We start from the raw sequence: 21,134 nt of genomic DNA on the forward strand, positions 1-21,134 counted from the left end.
CACAAAACCTCAGGAATGAAATTCACTCTTGCAGATAAACTAACTCCTGCAACACCATACATTTCCTAGGAAGATATTCTAGTCTAAGAACAGCTTCAAACTCATGAGGTAACCCGAGGACCAGAAAGTCTTGAAAAGGATTTATTGTACAATTCTGCTGAGCAAAGAAAAGGAACACATCCCATTTAGTTCCCAGCCCTAATGTATTTGCAGCCACCTTATACATGTTTTTCCTAAAAAATCCCTACATTTTCATTCAAAACAGAGCTAGATCCTTATATCATCAATGTTACATTGAAAGAACTTGGAGTTTCTTCCTCTCCAACGGCACTGGAATTGCTTGTGGCTACATGGAGGGAGTCTGAATTTTTTAGATGTGTTCATAACTTAGGACAGAGGAGTAATTTCTTTGACCCTCCCTTGATGATGAACAAATCAGGCAACTTGAAGCCCTTCTAATATTCTTAGCCATATCATATAAAACTATGTTTAAGAAACAACAAAAAAGCTTTGTCAGTGTCTGTGGCAGCCTTATTAACAGCCACTTCAGTCGTCAGTCTCCATTCACATTACAGTCTGGGAAGAGCATTTCATTTCGCACATAAAAGTGATTTTGCACAACTTCCACCTCCAAGCAGAGTAACCAAATCATGCCAGCAAGGTGATCCAAAGAGATTTCTTAGTAGCCAAACTTTTGTCTACTCTCAAGGGATTTGATGGGAGTTTTCTGTAGTAGATTGATAAATGGCTAAACAATCTTCTGAGCAAGCTGTGGGAAACATGGCTGGAAAGAGCCTGTGCCTTGTCAGTAGGCTTGTATTAACCTGGTCTACAGGCTCTACATCTCCACTGGATCACTCTTTAGGTTCCTGCCTTTTGAAAGGAGTGGGAAAACACCAGGCTAAAATAACCAGGGGTCCAGATATCCATGGCCCAGAGAAGTGGAATTATAGTAGAGATAAGTTACAGCCCTGGTGTATACGTGGGGTCTTGAGGATAACAAAACACACCTCATGGTCTCTAAAATGACTTGCCCAATGCTTTCCAAATGACTAGATGTGTTAACCTCTGGGCCCAGGTGGCCACCATACCATGAGATGTCCTTACAAACCCAATTAGTTTCTCAGAATGCTTTAGCCATCAGCCTACAATCATTGCTCAGTGCACTCATGCATTTCAAAACTTTTGTTGCAGGGATAAGAGAAAGATATAGCATGTCTTAGCTTTTCCTTGGTTTATGCAGATGGGTGCAGATAATTATCTGTCAGCACCATTGTCCATCTGTGCACTAGCATACACTACTTTAAACATGTAAAAATGGCACTTTGCCTTCAGTCACAAGAGGAAAGCAGTGACTCCTGGCTTTTTTATGTCATCACTTTAGCCAACCAGCTTTTGCAAAGAAGTTTTTTTGATACACAAAATGGATGCTTAACCAGTTCTGGAAGAAAGTAATGTGCAAATATTCCATAGTAAAACTGCCACCAGCTCAGTACATGGGCATCAGCTTCCTTATGCTTTTTAAATAATTTTTATGCATAAATGCTACCTTAAAGAATGGCTTCTTCTTTCAACACCCAATTGCCACTGTCAGATGTAGAATGTTGGCTTCTGAAAATGAAGCAGACCCCTCAGCTACCCCCTGAAGCAGAAGTGGTTGCAGCTTGATGTAATCTGCTTCTGAAGTTCAAGTCAGCCACATAGCCCATCACACAGGATGGGGTTTGAGCCCTGCTTTGCCAGATGCACATTCATCCTAATAATATTTGTGGCTAGCACGTGCACTTATTTTATTGCAGATGGACAACATGCCTGAAAATAAGACTTGGGTCTGAAAGGCAGCAGTTTCCTGCATGGTTTTTAGCTTGTTTTTTTTCCCCTCCCCATTAAATCAGCTGATCAAAAAGTATACAAACTAGCTTGCATGTTCATTTTAATCCTCTCATCTATTCTCCTCCACCATGTGATCCTTTCTTCCTCAAAATGCCCGACAGCTTTGTACATTGTCAGCAGTAAGAAACCAAGTACAGGAACCTCCAGAATGTCATGGGCCTTTGACAGAAGGCAGTCCTGAGTGTTATTGCACACTTGTTGTCTCTGCATGAACGACTCTGCTTTCTCAAAATGTCTCATGAAGACTGTTAGAAAACAGTCCCTTCCCATAAACTCTTCCTGAGAGTATTCCTTCATTTGTAGCGCAAATCTTTCCTGTCAACAAATTTGTTTGCTCTCCTCATAATTTCCTGTTATGCCCTCTGAAGAAATAAACTGCAAACCCTGCAACTGGCTTTTATTTCCTCATTCAGGCACTGACCAGAAAGGCACGGGAATATTCTCTTGTCAAGTCATCAGCATAAAATGCTGACTATCACAGCTGAGCAAAGAGACAGCAGTTCATGCAAAATCTGTATTCTGGAAAGTGGCCAACAGAGCTTGAATAACCTCTCACCTGCTCATTGAGAAAAAAAAAAAACCAAAACAAAACAAAAAAAAAACCAACAGCACAACAAAAACAAAACAAAACATACACCTAAAAAGAAACGCCTTGGATATCCATTAGTACATCTGAAACATTACATTTCCAGCAGAGGCTACAGGAAGGAAATCAAGGTGAAGGAGTGATATTTATGAGGAAAATAATGAATGTCAACTCAATTGATTCTAATTATTACAAAGAAGGACCTGTGCAGAAAATACTTCAGCTGTTCCTTCTCCCTATGACCTAATAAGAAATCATGCAAGGAGATTTTTATTTCCATTTTGAAGGAAAACTACAAACCACATTTTTAGGAGCAGAAGAGTGCCCTGCTTATCTGCTCTTACTAAAGCCAAAGAGGTAGAAGGTAAAGTTTGCTGAAACAATTTTTGCAGTAATTCCATTCTCCAGCATCTTCGAGAGGTGCCAATCTTTTGGCCACCAAAACCTCAGTTATCTCTCATAAGGAAGTAGTTGATCTAGTTTATTCTGTGATTTGTGACACAATGTTGAATTATTATGAAAATGATTCACATTTGGTCAGAGATAAGGACTGTAAGAGAAAAGCTGCTGCCCTTCAACCTCTGTGATATAGACTCATCAGATTCCTCTCATTTCCCCTCACTGGGGAATCACCCTCAGATACAGAGCCTTCTCATTCTCCTCACCTGGGAATCACAGCTGGTTCATAAACCCATCTATTGCCAGTTTGCAATAGGATAAGGCTCCTATGGAAGTGGTCTTCAGTTCGGATTCTACTAGCACAGTGACTGAAAGGGAGAAATGAAGAAAATTTAAACAAATACTGCGACTAAAGTGGAGAACAACATCCTGTGTTCACAGCACAGTTCATCCTAAGATCAGAATTTGTGATATAGACTTGCAGTATTGGATTAATTTAAGAGATTTAAACCTTTGTATGCAATATTAAACGAGAAATATTAATTGGGGAAAAGAATCAATATTATGTTAAGTTACACAATCTGTCTTTTCCTTCATGACTGTCTAAAGACTATATGAAGGCAAGAAAAAACAAAAAACTCAAATTATATTGGCTCACATGACTGACTCCTAATACTCAGATAATCACATTTCTGTGACAGTTTTCCAGCAGTAAAAAAGCTTCTAAATGAAAGGTGAGATTGCTTAGTCATCAGGACTTGATGATATAGTTGTACCTGCCACAGGGGATTGTATTACATGACCTATGATTACCATTCTATTCCTATTTCTCTGTTGCACAAACTGCCCAGCAGAATTCCTAAAATTGAAAGGTGACTCAATCTCCCTATCCAGAAATAACGTTGATATTTTTTTGCAGGGGTATAAGCTCCAGCTTGCAGTGTGATGATAAAATCCTTCCTGAGACACCCAGGGAAGGTCTCTACCATGTAGGAGTTTCCATCACTGTTCCTAGAGGCTTACTGAGCAATTCACATGCTTCCCACGTACCACATTTCCACCATCTGCAGCTTCCACGTGGTTTCCAGATGTCCTATTGCCACCAGCAGCCGTTTGTGCGGCAGCCTCCAGAGCAGGGCTTTCTCACCGTTTCCAGGGCAATGCAGCATGGCCACACATGTAGCCAAAGCTCACCAAAACACCATCTCTGGCTACACAGCATCCCACCACTAGCCAGAAGGCTAAACTCAGGCCAGACCTTGTCTTATTTGCACAAAGTGATTCAGAGCAAGAGGAATTGTGTCCAGCAGGCTGCAGAGAGGAGTTTTTGAAGGTGGATTGCAGAGGGCGAGAGCTGCTTGCAAGAGACAGGTGCCAGGAAGGGGACAGAGCTTTTGGAGGATGGGAGTGTTTTCTAATGAAGATGGCCTGAAGAATATGATTTGTGTGCTTGAGCACGTCCAACCAGTATGGCCACCTTCAGTTAGGAAATGTTGTGTGCTCCTTCCTGATCATGGAGACTGATCTCAGAGTTGGCTATTTTGCACAACTGCTTTCATTTCGGGTCATTTCAGTCCATTCAGAAAAAACTTCATCTGCTTCCTCTATCATTGTCTTTCCAAAATACAGAAAAGCCTTCTTTTAGATTTTGGTTTGTTTTTTGGGTTTTTTTGCTCAATGAGCAGGTAAGAAGCATAAGTGGCCAATTCAGAAAGATTGCTTGTCCCAAAATTGCAGGAAGCATTTGCATGCTCTTGTGAAAAAGATGTGGCACCTTAGTTGTTACTTGATTTTCAAGTTGTTGCACCTAGACGAAGTCATAAGGTAGAAACTCACTTAGTGTTTTAAATAGCTAGTTCTGGCAAAGTGTCACCTTTCCCTCAGGTTTGGGGAGTTTGGTCTGTGAATACAGCTAATTTAGGCATTATACTGCATTCTCATGGCTGGGTGGGTGTTGGATCAGGTATTTGTGGCTCTTTGGGACGACCAGATAGGTGCACTCTGCAAGACCATCCTCAGTGCCAAGGGCTGCAGGTTTGCATTCAGGGTGGCTGGAACATGAGAATGTCACCCCCAGCACCTGAAAAACACCCATTCTCAAGCTTCTGGCTCTGTGTTGAAGGGTTTTTTACAATACCTTACAGAGGAGATGCCTGGTGCAATCTGTGTTTCGGTGGATGCTGCAGGAGGGCTGTGGGTTGCAGACAGTGCAAGGGGGAGGGAATCAGTATCTCCTGTGAAGCTGCAAGCAGCTTCTTCTAGGGACAGGCACACAAGCAAACTTCCTCCTCTTCTCTCTCACTGTACTTGTCAAATCAGACAGTGTTCAAAAATACTAGTCTGGTTTTGTGGAAACAAGGGCTGTTCTCTAAAGACATTGGAAGCAGGTAAAGCAGCTACCTTGGTCCTTTTGTCTAAAGGAGACAGGTTTCGTTTGAACTACCAAAATATATTCTAGTTTTTTAGTCCAGGACACAAGTACTGTTTTTCAAAATACTGCATTCAGCTGCCAATCTCTTCCTATGAGAATGCACTGGATTTCCAGGTTTCCCCTCATAAGTCTTGCTTTAGAGATTTCTGCTTTAGGGTTATGTGTGTGTTTTTTAAAATAAAAATAATTAACCCCCTCCAACAAAAGTTCATCTTTACATCTAAAAAGACAAACATAAAATAACCTGTTTACTGATGGCTAGATGAAGAACGAAGCTGAATGGTGAGAAGGTTGATTTATAATGCATTTTCCCAAAAAACAATTGCTGAAAGAAGAATACGAGAACCAGGCTTAAGCAATGGAAAAATTGCACATCATTTAAAAATAATAAAAAACCTGCTATAATAATCCTCAGTAAAACAATAGTTTAGTCCTTCTCCACTCTAGAAGTAAACTACAGTCTGAGCAAATGTAATATTATTCACCCACCTGTGTTCTCACTTAGGTCAAGTTTAATTAAGACTTGTCTTAATTCAAACAGTAATATCACATCCCTGATAAAGAGCAAGTTAAACCTCCCCTTGCATTGAACACCATCACATTCCCAAGAGTTTCAGTGTTAGCTCAAGTTAATTATGTTTAAATTATTTCCTTTAGTGTGCTGCTGTAAAGATCATCATCTGACCCCTCAGAACAGGAGCAGCAAATTAAAGCTTTCTGCACTGCCAGCAAAGGCTGCCTTACCACTGCACCCTCGTGGTGGTTTGCCTGCCTTGAATTTTAACACTGAAGGGCTACATCATGTAGAAATCATTGCTCAGTTACATTGCTTGGCTTCTTATCTCTTAAGATTCTTCCAGGGAGGTTTTCAAAATTCTTATCATCCAAATATCTTTGTCTGGCATTGGCATGGAAACAAAAATCACTGAGCATAAATGCTCCCCTGTGGAAGTTTTTAAGCATGGGAATGTGTAAATTGGAAGCTGTTTCTGTCTTACAGCACAGCTAATTACACAAAACTTCCAGGTGAGACAGTTGAGAAAAAAACCAATGTTTCTGGGGCAGCATTCCCTTTTTGATTGTTTTAAAATGAGCCCTTCAAACAGACAAGGGACAGGAATGAAAGAAACTGGATGAAATTGCCTCGAATCTGTTTTACAAGTTTTCAAAGTTTTTAGCTAAGGAACATTCAAATTATCAGAAAATTGGGATCTTTTTCATATATTGTGAGTATACAGATGCTCTGGTCATAAAATCAAACCAAAAAACAATGAACCAGAAGAATTTGTTTGTAGTTAGTGTTATCAGAATTCTTGTGCTGAAGACATGCCGAATGTCTGCACAAATTAAAAACCATGAAGTACACAAAGGGACCTTTTCTGATTCTGGCAAATGCTTCCTTCTGACCTACAGTGGTGAATTTCTCCACTGTAAATAAATAAAAAATTACTTAAGGCTTTCTCCTATACACACTTTGTGATCTGATGGGTAGGGATGATGCCATCTGAAGAAGACAGACCATTCTTTTTTCCTGCTGTACAGGGGTTTTCACAGAAAAAAAAGCTTAAAAGCAGCAGAAATCTACAAGCTGTTTTTTCTTACAGCCTCTGTTCAAAAAGGGTGGCATTACATTTGCTGCATATCAGATGAATAAACATGATAACCTCAATGCTGACAAATTGTTTAAGAGAAGGCAGAAGGCAAATACTATGTTGTCTTCTAGCCAAAGCTTCAGAGGACTTTGTCCTTGGTTTAAAAATTAGGTCAAATACACCAATGCCTACAGACTAGCACTCTTTTCAATGCCACCCTAGCAGGGAGCTCAAAGTCCCATCCAATCTGGCCTTGAATGCTTCCAGGCATGGGAAGTTTAAAGCCATTCTTCCTTTCTCTATCACTACCTGCCCTTATAAAAAGTCCCCCTTCATCTCTCTCGTAGCCCTTTTCAATACTGGAGGGCTGCTAGAAGGCCTCTTCAGGGCCTTCTCTTCTCCAGGCTGAACAACCCAAACTCAGCCTCAACTTTCACAGGGGAGGTGTTCCAGCCCTCTGATGATCTTTGTGATGTCCTCTAGACTCCCTCCAACAGTTCCATGTCCTGCTCATGTTGGGGACACAGTACTCAGGGTGGGGGTCTTAGGAGAACAGAGTAGAGGGACAGAATCATCTCCTTTTACCTGCACATTGCTGGGTCATGTCAAGCTTCTCATTCACCAACAACCCCAATTCTCCTCTGGGCTGCTCTCAATCACTGCCCAGCCTGTACTTGTACTTGGGATTGCCCTGACCCAGGTGCAGGATCTTGCACCTTGTTGAACTTCATAAGGTTCACATGGGCCCACCTCTCAACTCTCCCAGGTCCTTTTGGATGGCATTCATCCCTCCAGCATGTCCACCACACCACACTGCTTGGTGTCATTGGCAAACTTGCTGTGGCTGCATGCAATCCCCCTGTCCACGTCACCCACTAAGATTTTAAACAACTTATTTTCTAGCTAAGCCTTCTTTTTCCCTTTGAATCAGAAGTGTTTGTAAGCATGTATATTTGCAACGTGAAATTACTTTAGTTGCATAATAACTATAATTTGTCAGTTTACAGCAGAGCAGGTTAAGGTCAAATTTACATGCTGTGTTTGAAAGTACATCTGTCATTAGAAGAGCCAAGGACGCTGCAAGCTGGAGAAAAAAGCTTCCCCTCACATCCATTCACTTTGCCAAGTAGTCTCCCTAGTTTTTCTTTGAAGCTGAAATTAGCTAGTTTGGGACTGGTTTGGAAATTTGTTTTTGCTGAAGAGAGGAGGGCCATTCAAGTGTGGGAAAAACTGTTTAGTAACAAGGTGTCAGATAGCTTTGAGCCCAAGTTGAAAATCTAAGTTTTTCCCTTCTATTTGCTAACTATGCTTAGCCTTGAAGTAGTACTGACTGCATGGGGTAGGAGCAATTTGGCCACTTTGCTTAAGTGCCTGGGTATAAAAGCCTCTAGAAGAAAATCCATCAAGATAAAAAAAAATCTTTCAGATCAACACAGTATTTTTCTATTAAGCCTGTTCCAGTTAATGCAAAATCTAGAGTTTAATTTAACCTTTGCTGCATATTTGGGAAGCCATAATCTCAAAATACATTTGAAGTCACTTTTGCTCAGACAAACAGAAAGGTTAGGGTGTATTTAAATACCCAAATCCACATATGTGTTCTGCAGGATTCCTGCTAACTGATCCTGAAGTTCTTTGACAACACAAATGCCTACAAGCTTTCAAATTAAAGCTCCCCAGGTTCACCAACTTCTGCTTCTGAGACTACTCAAAACATGTCTCTTTCAGCCTGAGAATTAGCCTGCATATCTATGCTTATCCTGAACATACCAAACCCAGATCACAGCTTGCCACATCCTCCCCTCTAAGGTGCTTGGCATGCAGTGTCTGCCAATGACAGCTTTTTCCAGAAGAGACCAGAAAGACATGATTGCTTCCCAAGACAGAGAGAGCACTGGGAATTGGGACCTGCAGCTTTGGAGGTAAATGCCTGTCCCTTTAGGATAACTAAGCATTGAGTTTCCTTCTCAGACAACCTCCACATCACGGAATTCTGCTACAAACAGCCACTGTGGGAGACAGGATTTCATTCCTGACATAGTACAGAGGTGCTCTCTAGAGACAAGGAGGAGACTGGAACCTGAGCTGGCCACTATTGTACACTGGAGTAGACAAGGAGGGGTGATGGCTGCATTCCTGCCCTGCTGCTGGTTGTGGAGGGAATGATGGTCCTTGCTTCTCTCTCTCAAGAGAGAAGAATTTGTTCTCTCTTTTCAGCAGCAGGAGGTACCTCACTATAAATCACAGTACCAAAAGACACTGAATTCTGACCAGAAATTTAAGGGGTCTAGGATGTACAGGAAGTTGTCTGCAGCTGACTCTGCCAACTCCTCATTCTGAAACACCCAATTCTTACCAACATTTTTAAAAATGCCTGTTACCAAGGTTATCCTGAAATCACATCAGGACAAAACACATCAGGACATCCAGATTTCTAGCCTCAGAACAGTGTATCCCTGGTGCCACTGGAAGTCTGCTGAGACACAGCTTTGCTCAGTAGAAGCTGTCCTTTATTCCTGTGACCTCTACCACGGCTGGCTGTCCCTTGCCATTCTTTCGGTGAAGAAAGTCTCCTAATACCCAAGCTGTATCTCCCCTAGTGTAGCTCATCCTGTTGCTTGCTACTTGGAAGAAGAGACTCCCCCACCTCACTACACCCTTTTCTCAGGATAAGGTGTCCCTTGTGTCCCGATCGCGCAGCTCGGCCGCCAGGCGCGTTCTCCCGCAGCGGCTCCCGGATGAGGGAGGGATGAGGCGGGATGAGGAGGAGCGCGGCGGGATGCGCGGGCGGCGGGGACACCTAGTGGCACCGAGGCCCGGCCGGGAGAGGTTTTGGGTCCTGCTGCCCCACGCAGGTACCTGGTGAAATGCTTATGGGAAAAGGAAAGTCAGTATTTTTGGACCTCTCTGTTCAAAAGAGGGAAAAAACAAGTTCAGTGTGACTAATTGTCACAAAACCGGGTCCACAAAGCGTGGCTGTTTGCAAGTGATGCACACATTTATTTAGCCTAACACTCTTTAAGTCTTACAAATCAAGCTTCAGGAGGGAGATTAACTGTTAGAGAGGAGGAGGGTGCATTCAAAAACAGGATGTACTCAATCCAATCAAGCCTCATCCTAATGACCTGTGTCCAACACTGATATTAAGCAGTTGACACCAAAAGCATAAGGCCAGAGCCTTCCTTAGGGACACTCCAAATACTCTTTTGACTTCATAATTTTCAGCTCATGCTAGGCCACGTACTGTTGTTGTCCATTTAGGATGTCTCAGTGTGGTGCAGACATGCCTTATACTCATGGGGCTGCAGTGCTGTGGCACAGTGGCTGGCCCTGGGCAGCGGGAGGCCCATCCCATCCCATCCCATCCCATCCCATCCCATCCCATCCCATCCCATCCCATCCCATCCCATCCCATCCCATCCCATCCCATCCCTCCCATCCCATCCTGCCCATGGCACTCACCAGTCTGGGTCTGCTATGGAGCCACCAAGACCATGTCAGGGAGGCAAGAGCTGCTCCTTGCCCTCCTACTACAGGAGATGTTTCTTAAGCAGATATAAGAACTACAAGTCAGATAGTTCTGATGCCTGCAGGAGCCATTGCCTGTTTTTAAAATTTAAAACTGTACTTTTTCTCAGCTTTTTGTGTTGAACCAATTTTTTTGTACACACACAACTCAGGTAATTGGGCTAAACTGACAGTTTTATTGAAGAAAAATTATAACATATTATATACAAATACATATAAAACACAGTCTGTTTGCAAAATGTGTGTGATAAAAATGAACTAGATCTAATCATAATGTCTGAAGGGGAGTCACAGACTGGTGTCATGAAGACATGGCCAAGAACAGTCTGGCAGCAGGATGGCCTGGGGACAGCCAGGTGCTTGGGGCACTGTCCCTGCATCCATCCCTGCTGTGTTTCCCTGTGTCACTCTCTCAGAGGACGCTGCTGAGGCTCGGAGCAGCGGTCTCCAGGCACCTGCCTGGCACTGGGAGCAGGACACTGCTGCTCCTGCTCCCGTGGCTGGTGGGTGCCATGGAAGGCCCTGCGCACAGCCCTGAATGCCCTCCTGAACAGGGACTGTCCCTGCTGCTGCACTGTGGCGTGACGGGTTGTGAGGGAAGGAGAGCTGTCTCCAGGGGGCTGTGAGTGCAACAGGCAAGCTCCTGCCTGCCCTCCTGGCACGAAGGGCACTTTCCAGGAAGAAAGGCCAGTTCTTGTGGGTCTGGTGCCACTGGCCTCCCCTCGCTGCTGTGGTGCTCGAGTTGGGAACATGGCTGGCTCATCCTCGGTGTCCATGGAATCAGATGTGCTCTGCAGTTTGCTGATAGCCTCTCCTGTTCCTGCTGTGCCCTTATCCTCTTCCCCTTGAAACAGCTCTTGGTCACTGTGCACTTCAGATGTGCCTTGGGACTCCTGGCATTTGCTGCATTCTTCCCACACGTCTGAGGGCACTGGAGATGTGACATCCTCTTCCAGTGTCTCACGTGACTGCTTCTTGTCAAGCTTGTTTTCACCATTCTCTTCCTCATTGGCCAAGGTCTGTGGATCATTGGGAACATAGAATTCAAGCCACTGCAGCACCTTCTGCCTGCTCGAAATGGCCTCCAACCTCTCCAGACCTGTTGGCAATGGCTGCCCAAGGTTGAGAGATGAGCTCCCCTGGGAGGTGAGAAAGGAGAGAGGGGTATTTCTTGAGGAGTTCTTCCCCAGCTTGAGTAAGAACTTCTTTACATTGAGATGGCAGAGCCCTGGAATAGGTTATCCAGGGAGGTTTATGGAGTCTCCCCCTCTGGAGACATTCCAAAGTCACCTGAACTTTTCTGCGTGTAACCTGCTCAAGTTGATCGTGCTTTGGCAGGGTGTGGGACTGGACTATCTCCTGAGATCCCTACTAATCCTAATATCTGTGATTCTATGTGATTCAGTGATTCTGTTATTTGTAAAGGTCACCTGTCTTCCTCCAGGAAATACCTGCTGGAGACCTAGCAGCAGCAGCTGCTGGAACAGTGCTGTGGGAGGGGGATGGGGCTGCAGAGGTGCAGTGCAGTAGCTGGGCCTGGTCAGAGGGAGGCTCATCCCCCTGTCCCATCCTGTCCTGTCCATGGCAGTCACCTGCCTGGCTCTGCCATGCAGTCACCTCCCTGGCTCTGCCATGGAGCCACCAAGACCAAGTCAGGAAGGCAAGTTCTCCTTGCCTCCTGGCCCTCCTCAGTGAAGCCCTGCACATGGGATGGGCCTGGCCAGCTTTCTTTAGCCCTTGCAAGGGCTTCCACTTACTTCACATGATGGCTGGGGAGCCCTCCATCCCATGAGCTCTGTGGGTGGAGGAGCGGTCTGAGCCTGCCCCCATGGAGGGACAAGGCCTGGGCCTGGCTCTCCAGAGGCGCTGCCTCTGGCGGCCTGTGACGGACCCTTGGGAGCAAGACCAGGAGGAGGAAGAGTGGGATGGAGGCACTGCCTTGGCAGTGTCCCCCACAGTGCCAGCAAACCCAGCCCCAGCCCCCAGGCAGCTCCGTGCAGCCCTGGCCCACAGCCGGCCTGTCCCTGCTGCCCCGTCCCTCACGTGGTGCATCACGTCCAGGCTCAGCAGCTTCCTGTGCATCTGCGACTTGGCATTCTTCACATGGCTCTCTATGTCTGTCTGACACTCTCTGCTGCTGGGGCTCCAGCACCTCCTGGGAGAAGGGCTCTCCTGGGAGTGGGCACCCCAGGGCTCTGCACTCCTTCGATCCCCCAAGGCCAAGGCCAGGCCTCGCAGTGTCACAGTGGTCTCTGGGCACGATGCAGCCCCTCATCACAAAGCCCTGGCAGCTGAACCCAGGCCCCACTGCCTGTGCACATCTTCCATGGCAGACAGAAGAAATTATACAAAAAAATTTATCCCTCAGTCCTTATACCTTAAGCAGATATAAGAACTATAAGACAGATAGTTCTGATGCCTGCAGGAGCTGTCACCTGCTTAGGGGTAATAAGAATACCCTGTGAAATTTAAAACTGTACTTTATTTCAGGTTTTTGGACTTGAACCAATTTTTTGTATGCACACAACTCAAATAAATTGGGTAAATTGACAGTTTAGGTAAGAAAATCGAACAGTTACTATATAGATATGTGCAATAAATTTTATTTGTGAAGCATTTGTAGTAAACTTATGGAACATATCTAATCACAGTCTGTCTGAAGGGGAATCATTGGCTGGTCTCATAAAGCCACGGCCAATAGTAGTCTGACAGCAGGATGGCCAGGCTGTCATCGATCCATCAAGACCTGCATACATGTCAGAGTTGGAAGCTGCTCCTCCTGCTGTGGGAGTTCTCTTTCAGTGTCTCCTGCTGCCATGGCAGGGTGGCATTTCTTCTCGGAGCCCTGTGCTTGGGACGGGCCCGGCTGTTCCACTGCAGCAGCTGAGGAAGGCCCTTCTTGCTTGGCACAGTGCTGGGGTGCTTCCCGCCATCCCGAGAGCTCCGTGGGAGCAGTGGCAGCCTGTCTCCATTGAGGTCTGAGGCCTGGGGCTGGGTGTCTGGAGGCACTGCCTCTGGCTGCCTTTGTCCCCCCTGCAGGAAGGAAGAGGAGTGGGATGGAGGCAGCTGCCTTGGCACAGTGTCCCTCACAGTGCCAAGCAAGCCCAGCCCCCAGGCAGCTCCGTGCAGCCCCATCCCACAGCCGACCTGTCCCTCACCTGGCACATCCAGACCAGGCCCAGCAGCCCCTTCTGTATCTGGCACTTGGCATTCTTCACATGGCTCTCCATGTCTGTCTCTGACACTCTCTGCTGCTGGGGCTCCAGGGGAGATGCACCTCCTGTGGGAAGGGCTTTCCTGAGAGTGGGCACCACAGGGCTCTGCACTCCTTCAATCCCCCACAGCCAGAGCAGGGCCCTGAAGTGTCACAGTGGTCTCTGGGCACGATGCAGCCCCTCATCACAAAGCCCTGGTACCTGATTCCATTTCCAGTGCATGTGTTCCATGGAAGATATAAGAGACCATATAAAAACATTATTTTTGGTTTTGAATCAATTTTTTTTATGCATACAATTTAGGTAATTGGGCTAAACTGAGTTTTATTGAAGAAAAATTATATTATATGCAAACACATATAAAACATAGTCTGTTTGCAAAATGTGTGTGATAAAAATTAACTAGATCTAATCATAATGTCTGAAGGGGAGTCACAGACTGGTGTCATGAAGACATGGCCGAGAACAGTCTGGTAGCAGGATGGCCTGGGGATAGCCAGATGCTTGGGGCACTGTCCCTGCATCCATCCCTGCTGTGTTTCCCTGTGTCACTCTCTCAGAGGACACTGCTGAGGCTCGGAGCAGCTGTCTCCAGGCACCTGCCTGGCACTGGGAGCAGGGCACTGACAGGTCATTGCCAAGGAAGCCCTGCACACAGGCCTGAGTGCCCTCCTGAACAGGGACTGTTGCTGCCATCATGTCAGGGACAGGGGAGGAGATCTGTCATGGGAACTGTGTGGACATCAGACAAGCTCCCGCCTGCTCTCCAGGCACTGGGGGATCTTCCCAGGAAGGAGGGGATGGTGCATGGCCAGTGCTGGTGGGTGTGAGGGTGCTGAGCTAGCCTGGCCAGTGCTGCTCTCTGTCATGGCTGGGCCTGGCTTGCCCTCGCTTGGACAACACTGGACTCAGGCATGTGGCTGGCTCATCCTTGGTGTCCATGGGACCAGCTGGGCCAACAGACGTGCTTTTATAGGTTTGCTTCCATCTGAAGTCAGAAGCTTGTTTTTAGCAGCTGGACATGACACAGCATGGAGTCTGGCAGAGCTTGCTTTTCTCTCTGTCCCGGAACAGCCCATGCTTGTATCACAGTTTGTCACATCAAAAACAAGGTCAAAGTATGCAGAGCTACACACACCCTCCAAGTACATACAACCCCCAATGATAAGCCTCAGTCAGGTAGGCAATATAAGCCACTATTGGGCAATAAGAGCTCTCGGTATGTTTTCTTTAGAGGTGTGCATGATATCTGCCAGATAGCATGAGTATTTCCCTTCCTGCAATCAAAGAGCAGGGTCCCAACAGCAGAAGTGAAAATCAGCCTCTTGCTCTGAAAACTGCGCGGGACTAGCTCAAAACTCGAGTTCCTGCTGAGCTGGGGACAACTGGCCCAGTCACTTCATATGGGAGCAGCAACCACTTGAGGAAGCAAATTGCTTCTATTGCACCTCAACACAGACAAGTGCAAGTCACCTGGTGGCAATTAAAGGGGACCAAACCTTGACTTTCCTGTGAAAATATTTACACAATCACTTGCAAAGGATATGTGCATGCTAACAAAATCCTTATAATAAGCAGTCTTTGTCATCACCTGTTCCTTGAGGGATCAAAATATGTCCCTGTATTCACCAAAGAGCAAGCATCAGAATTGAGAGGGCAGGGTGCAGTATGTATGCAATGAATAAATCCCAGTGTCTGTAGTACTCAGCTGTACATTCATGGAGGACTTGGAGTGCTGGGCTAATGGCTAGACTCAATCATGTTGAGGGTATTTTCTGACCTAAACTGGGTATGTGTTTATGGGCGACACATTCCCACCTGTTTCTGGCATCCTGTCATATACAGGACTCATGCTTAAGTTCATGCAATTTGAAATTGCTGAACAAGGAACTGAATATCCATTTTATAATTGGGAAACTACTTGCAAGAGAAAGGGAAATTGCAACTTAGGTAGTAGTACCAGCTGGACAAAAGGACTCTGTGTGAGTCCCAAATGTTACCTGTTTAGCAGGAGAAAACTCACTGCTAATTTTCCCCTTCCTTCCCTCAGAAGACCATTAGGAAGCAGATGTGGACCACAGGAAAGCTCTGTGCTTCTCCACAAGTTTCCTAAAATCCAAGGAGGTGCACACCACACACCCAATTGGCTGAGAGTCAGTGTTTAACAGATGTTACACTCTGTGTAATTCAGAAATAAAGATGCATTTTTTACCTGGCTTGTTTGAGGCTGCAGGAGGTGAAGGGCCTCAAATCCAAGACTTAAAAAGGAAAGAACAGGAAAGCAGGGAGAGGTAGCTGCCAGCTGCCACCCCTTCAGCACCACAAATGGTGAATTGTGATAGGCCTATATCAGTATTGTTGGAGTGAGCACCTTCAGGAAAAGATGACAAGCTTGCATATCTTTGGACACGAGGCACATTGTACAATTTTCAGCAACAGACATGGATAGTCTGAAGCCCAGAGGGGCAAAAGGTTGGAAATTAAAAGCAGACTTTCTATTAAGAACATAAATGTAAGGAATCAAAGGAATATAAATTCTTGTTAAGAAAACTCCACCCACTATACATGCTAGAGGAAATAAAAGACAGGAGGACTTCTGTCCCAATTTTATTTTTTTTTACAGACCTGCTTCAATGAAAGATTGAAACAGTCAAACTAAAACAGACATTAAATGCTCATACCATTTACAATATTTACAGAATATACATTTTTCTTTTTTGCTCAGCAGGTAATTATAGCCACTTGGGACAAAAGTGCAAGTGAAAGGAATCACTGATGTACAAAGTTAACTTCCCTGTTGATCATGTTGCAATGCTTGAACTAACAGAAGTAGCCAGTGTGGTAAATTCTCTTTATAGTAACCAAGCATGGAAGTCACTTCACAGAGACAGATCCTGCTCAGTCATACCAAGCCTAAACCAGAAGGAAGCTATTACTCTACCTAGAAAATTGATGAGTGAGTTCACAGGTGATCCCATCTTCATTTTAACATTGAAAAGCAGAATTGCAGTGTTGAATTTTCTATTGTGCACATTGACAGCAATTAATTTCATATGCTCTGTTGTATTAAATACTAAAATATATTTTAACTTCCTTATTGTACATGCTATAAAATTACACTAAAAATTTCAAGTTTCTGAAGTAACAATTACCCTTTTACATATATATTCTCTCTATATTTTTAAAATATTTAGATTTTTTTTAATACCCAGGATAAAGATATACTAGTTCCAGTATGGCTGCATTTTATCATAACATATACCAGAGTCCCATACATAACCAAAGCCTCATCTAAAAGCTAGTTTTGAAGACATTCTACTTTGGTTTCCTTCACATTTTTTTCTTCCCTTCTTTTTAAATCATCTTTCCAAAGGTAGCTGTGCTACCTTTTAACCTCAGGTTGTGCTCTACCTGGAGTGTGGGCTGAACTTCAGTCCCCTCCAACTAATAAGCCAAGTCACAGAGCCACTGATGGACAAGCAGCAGGTGATGTTTTTCATCTCCTGGAGTGTTCCTTCAATACAGTACTGCAATCTCCAAGTCAGACATAATTTGAGTCTGTCAATACTTGACATGAACAGGAGTTACTTCAGACCTGGATTTTGTTGAATCTACAAGGGGCTGCCTTTCCATACACAAGCTGTACAAGCTCAAGTGCAAAACAGAGTGCACGGTGGTCTCAGCTACGTGGTGTTCAATAAAAAGCAGTTTGAATTTTACTGATACACCCAAATTTTCTCCACAATCATATCCTCAAGTAGCACCAACCATTTAAATTTTAATCTTTAGTATATATACATACATCTTTTAATAATTTATATACACACACATAGATATGGCATTGGTATGTGGAGAAACTTATTTACAGTTAGTTGGAAAAATGAAATTGTATCAATTTACAGTATATGAAGACAAAATTGGCATTTGTGCTTTCTGTTTGTACAGCAGTAATTTTTGTGATTTCAAAAAAAGTTCATATTTTTATTTGCATCAAGACATGTTACATGATGAAAAAAGTTGTAAAACTACTACGATTTATAATAATGGAGCATTAATTCTCCTCATACATCCCACTAAGTCTACAGAATAGTTGCTTTTTATAAAAATTCTCCATTCAAACCCCTTTGTAGTTACCCAAGCTTGCTTGAGGATCTTCTTAATAAATAAAGATACACAGCAGAAGAACCACGCATCCTGTCTTGCACTGTGCACATTCATGAGATAAAAGTTTCTGCCCTCACTGAGTAACACACTGATACACACCACTTAAACCTCACTTGTTAGTCAGGACCTCAAAGTGCTTTTAAAAAGAAGGAAATACCCCGGTTCTACAAAGCAGTTAGGAGGCACAAGGAATAAGGCTTGAATTTCTGTCTTCAGACACCGACCTGGCCATGGAAACTAGGGACTTCAGCTTCAGATTCTCCCTGATCTGTTTATTGGGCTGGAGAATTCTGTTTTCTCAGGTAATCTCTACTCCTGGAGGTACACACTTGTTTATGATGTGTAATGTTAGCAACAACAACAAAAAAAGCAGCTTCACAGCCCGAACTACCCAACTGTATTTCAATGCCCAGCTGTATTTCCATAAATGTATTTTTCTCTTGAAAGCATGAAATGGTTTCATAAGAAAGCTGTTAAATTAAAAACAGAGCTAAGTTTAATCTTCATAACAACTAAGTAAATACAGGTAGTCTGATAGAGCAGGCTTGAACTACTTCTTTGACCAGGCTAACAAGTGTTTTCTGGCCAATAGTAATTTCAGCATCAGCCTATACAGAAGTTACTGCCTTCCTGACATGTTTACACTTCATTAAACATTGGAGACCAAAAAGGTATTGCTAAGATATACAGCTTTAAATAATTAATTAAAAACTTACAGTGAATTTCATATTTTTTTTTCTTAAATACAAAGACTAGTAGGCTGGGTGCTGAAGAACGACTGCCGCCATCCATCTCAGGAACTAAAATGCACAGCATGTGTACCATTACTCTGTAAGCATTTGAATTATTTTAGGAAGAAGAAATCTTTAGTGTCCTAGTAGGAAGTCATAGCATTCACATTCATTTCAGGAAACATTCACCTTTTCCAGACTACATACTACTCTTCCTTTAGCCATTATTTATGTGCACTTTTGCAGTGTTTTTCCACAGGCTTCTGGTAGATGGAGTTTTCTTCTAGTCCTGTTTTGACAAACTACCCTCTTAGAGATGGCTGCAAGATCCCTTTTTCAACGAGGTGAGATTTCAGGGTTTTATACACACTTAATTGTTGTTCAGGCTGAAGTATCAACAGCTGTTTCAGTAATTTGCTGGGATTTGGACCCCTGTCAATGAAAAAAAATTTGTTTTGTGACCACAGCTCTAATGAGCCTTTTAGATTTCCTCTTGCTGCCCAACCAATGCCTTCCCTGTATTGAGGGCACCAAGTTACAAATTTCTCCCAATCTGTCTCCTCAGGATGCATGGGCCAGCATTACTGGCAAAGCATACTCTTAGCTAAATATAAACAGAAACTAAAAGCATTTCTATTTGCTGTCCAATGGGGATATTAAGAAGTCTTATGACAAATAAGATTCCTTGATTCGTCTTTTATCACTGTAATAAATTTTTTTATTAGCACATCCTTATTTAGTTTCTGTTGTCTGCCAGATAAGCTATGTACTACTGAAATAAATGGGAAATTGGCCAAGTCAGTAAAGAAAACTGCAAATTAAACCAAGCTTTTCTAAATATCAGCCACATTTTTAGCTAGCCATTTACAATCTACTTCTAAGATGAACCAAATATAAGGCAAAGAATCTGTTGCTGATTAGGTATCTAGTAATTATTTAGCCATATGCATTTACAAAACTAAGAGCATGTCTTGATTTGGCCCCTTGAACCACCTCTGCCTCAGAAACTAAAATGTCTGTTATAAGAGAATTGTGATTCCCGTGATTTCATCTTGAAAACTGGTGTGGTTCAGGAAAGATGAGCAATATTTTAGGAAGTTGTCTCCTTTCTTTAACTATAGCATTTTCATCTGAAACAGAAAATCCAAAGCCAAGCAACTGAGAAATACTGAAACTCATGGGAAGAACTGCAGTCTCTCAATCTACAAGCTCTTTAGGAACCACACAGGGAAAGCAGATGCTGCACAACCCTCCTGCCTGAAATCCCATCCTACACCTTTCTGTAATCAGTAAATTCTAGTAAAACTTCTGCTAGGCTGCTACACAAAACTTTCTTGTATTTCAGGTACACATTATTACCTTCAATAGAAGTCACAGAAATATTCAGGCATAGTTTGAACCTGACAGAATGTCCCTAGGTAGGGACACTGTTTTCTTAAGAGTCCTGTATTTGAAGTGACTGGATAAATCCTATTTAGCAACCTGCAATCTCTGCTATGCTAACATAACTCCTATGCATTCATTATGGCACAGCTCCTGTGCATGTTTCAGTAATTAATATTGTAAAAAGTCCATACCTTATGAAACTGGTGATGTAGACATGAACAAAAGTGGCCATCAAGTACTGACAATCAAAGCGATCCATTATCCCACCGTGCCCAGGGATTGTGTCTGCAAAATCCTTTTGGGTGTGAAGGACAAGAAGGGGAAAGAAAAAAAAAAAAAAAGATGGTCAGTGGTTCCCATGAAACACACCAATGATGTTATCTCTTGGCAGCAGCACATTAGGGCTGCAAGTAAGCCATGGTTTCACTGCCTGGAGCCAAAAGTTAGCAAGAGGCTCCTTTGCTAAAGGAGTTTTTAACTGCAAAGGCAAGCCAAGGGGTGAGGAGAAAAAGGAGAGAAGCAGCAATTTGTCCACAGTTTTGCACAAGAGGACAGTAGTAGGTCAGGTGCAGGTATGCCAGTACTGAGAACAATTGTGTGCCTATATACACTTTGTTTTGTAGCAAACCTCTTAAGCTGCTGGCTGTTGTTTCTTGCCTCTGCAGAATCTAATTCTCTTCTTTAAGACCTTTTTTGCTTTATCATCTACCATAGTTAAAAACCATAATATGTGCAAACAATATAAATTCATCTAACAGAATCAAAAAACACACTGTGAAAAAATTATCACTACTGAAAAAAAAATTTCTGATGCAAACAAAGCTTGATACACTACCTTTGTGTTACCTAGCTCATCTATAGAACAGGTTTATCAATAAAAATACCTTCAGACATCCTTTCTGTCAGCCACATTCACTCGTGTCCTCTCTGAGTGAAAACCTTGACCTTAGTCATGTGGGATGACTGCCAGCAAGTTAAACTAGTTCTGCCCAATGAAGAGCAGGCATTGAGGGCACTGCCTTCAGCAGCAATTCCACAACATCCCTGACTTCTGTCAGTCCTCAAGTCATCACTTTGGGGCCCAGAAGTATTAAAAGGAATCTACTTTTTAACTTATAACTTTAAGAATAAGTGCTGCTTTTCAGCAGCATTTTTTTCACCCCGAATTCCTTCTTCACACAAAGTCTTTTGCTATGTGGCTGTACAGGA

General features: G+C 43.5%; 1 protein-coding gene across 1 annotated transcript in view; it reads right to left on the bottom strand.

Annotated features, from left to right (window-relative positions):
- Nucleotides 1–16,213: 16,213 nt before the first annotated feature.
- The window catches only part of CDS1 (CDP-diacylglycerol synthase 1), a 29,089-nt gene continuing 24,168 nt past the window's right edge, over nucleotides 16,214–21,134 (bottom strand). Inside the window, exons 12-13 of the mRNA XM_058024986.1 lie at nucleotides 20,117–20,220; nucleotides 16,214–18,971 (exon numbers count right to left, since the gene is read on the bottom strand). Coding sequence (XP_057880969.1) covers nucleotides 18,842–18,971; nucleotides 20,117–20,220 — 234 coding nt within the window. The 3' untranslated portion in view covers nucleotides 16,214–18,841. The remainder of the gene's footprint in view (nucleotides 18,972–20,116; nucleotides 20,221–21,134) is intronic.

The sequence above is a fragment of the Melospiza georgiana genome, chromosome 5, assembly GCF_028018845.1.
Source record: "Melospiza georgiana isolate bMelGeo1 chromosome 5, bMelGeo1.pri, whole genome shotgun sequence".
Lineage (NCBI taxonomy): Eukaryota > Metazoa > Chordata > Aves > Passeriformes > Passerellidae > Melospiza > Melospiza georgiana.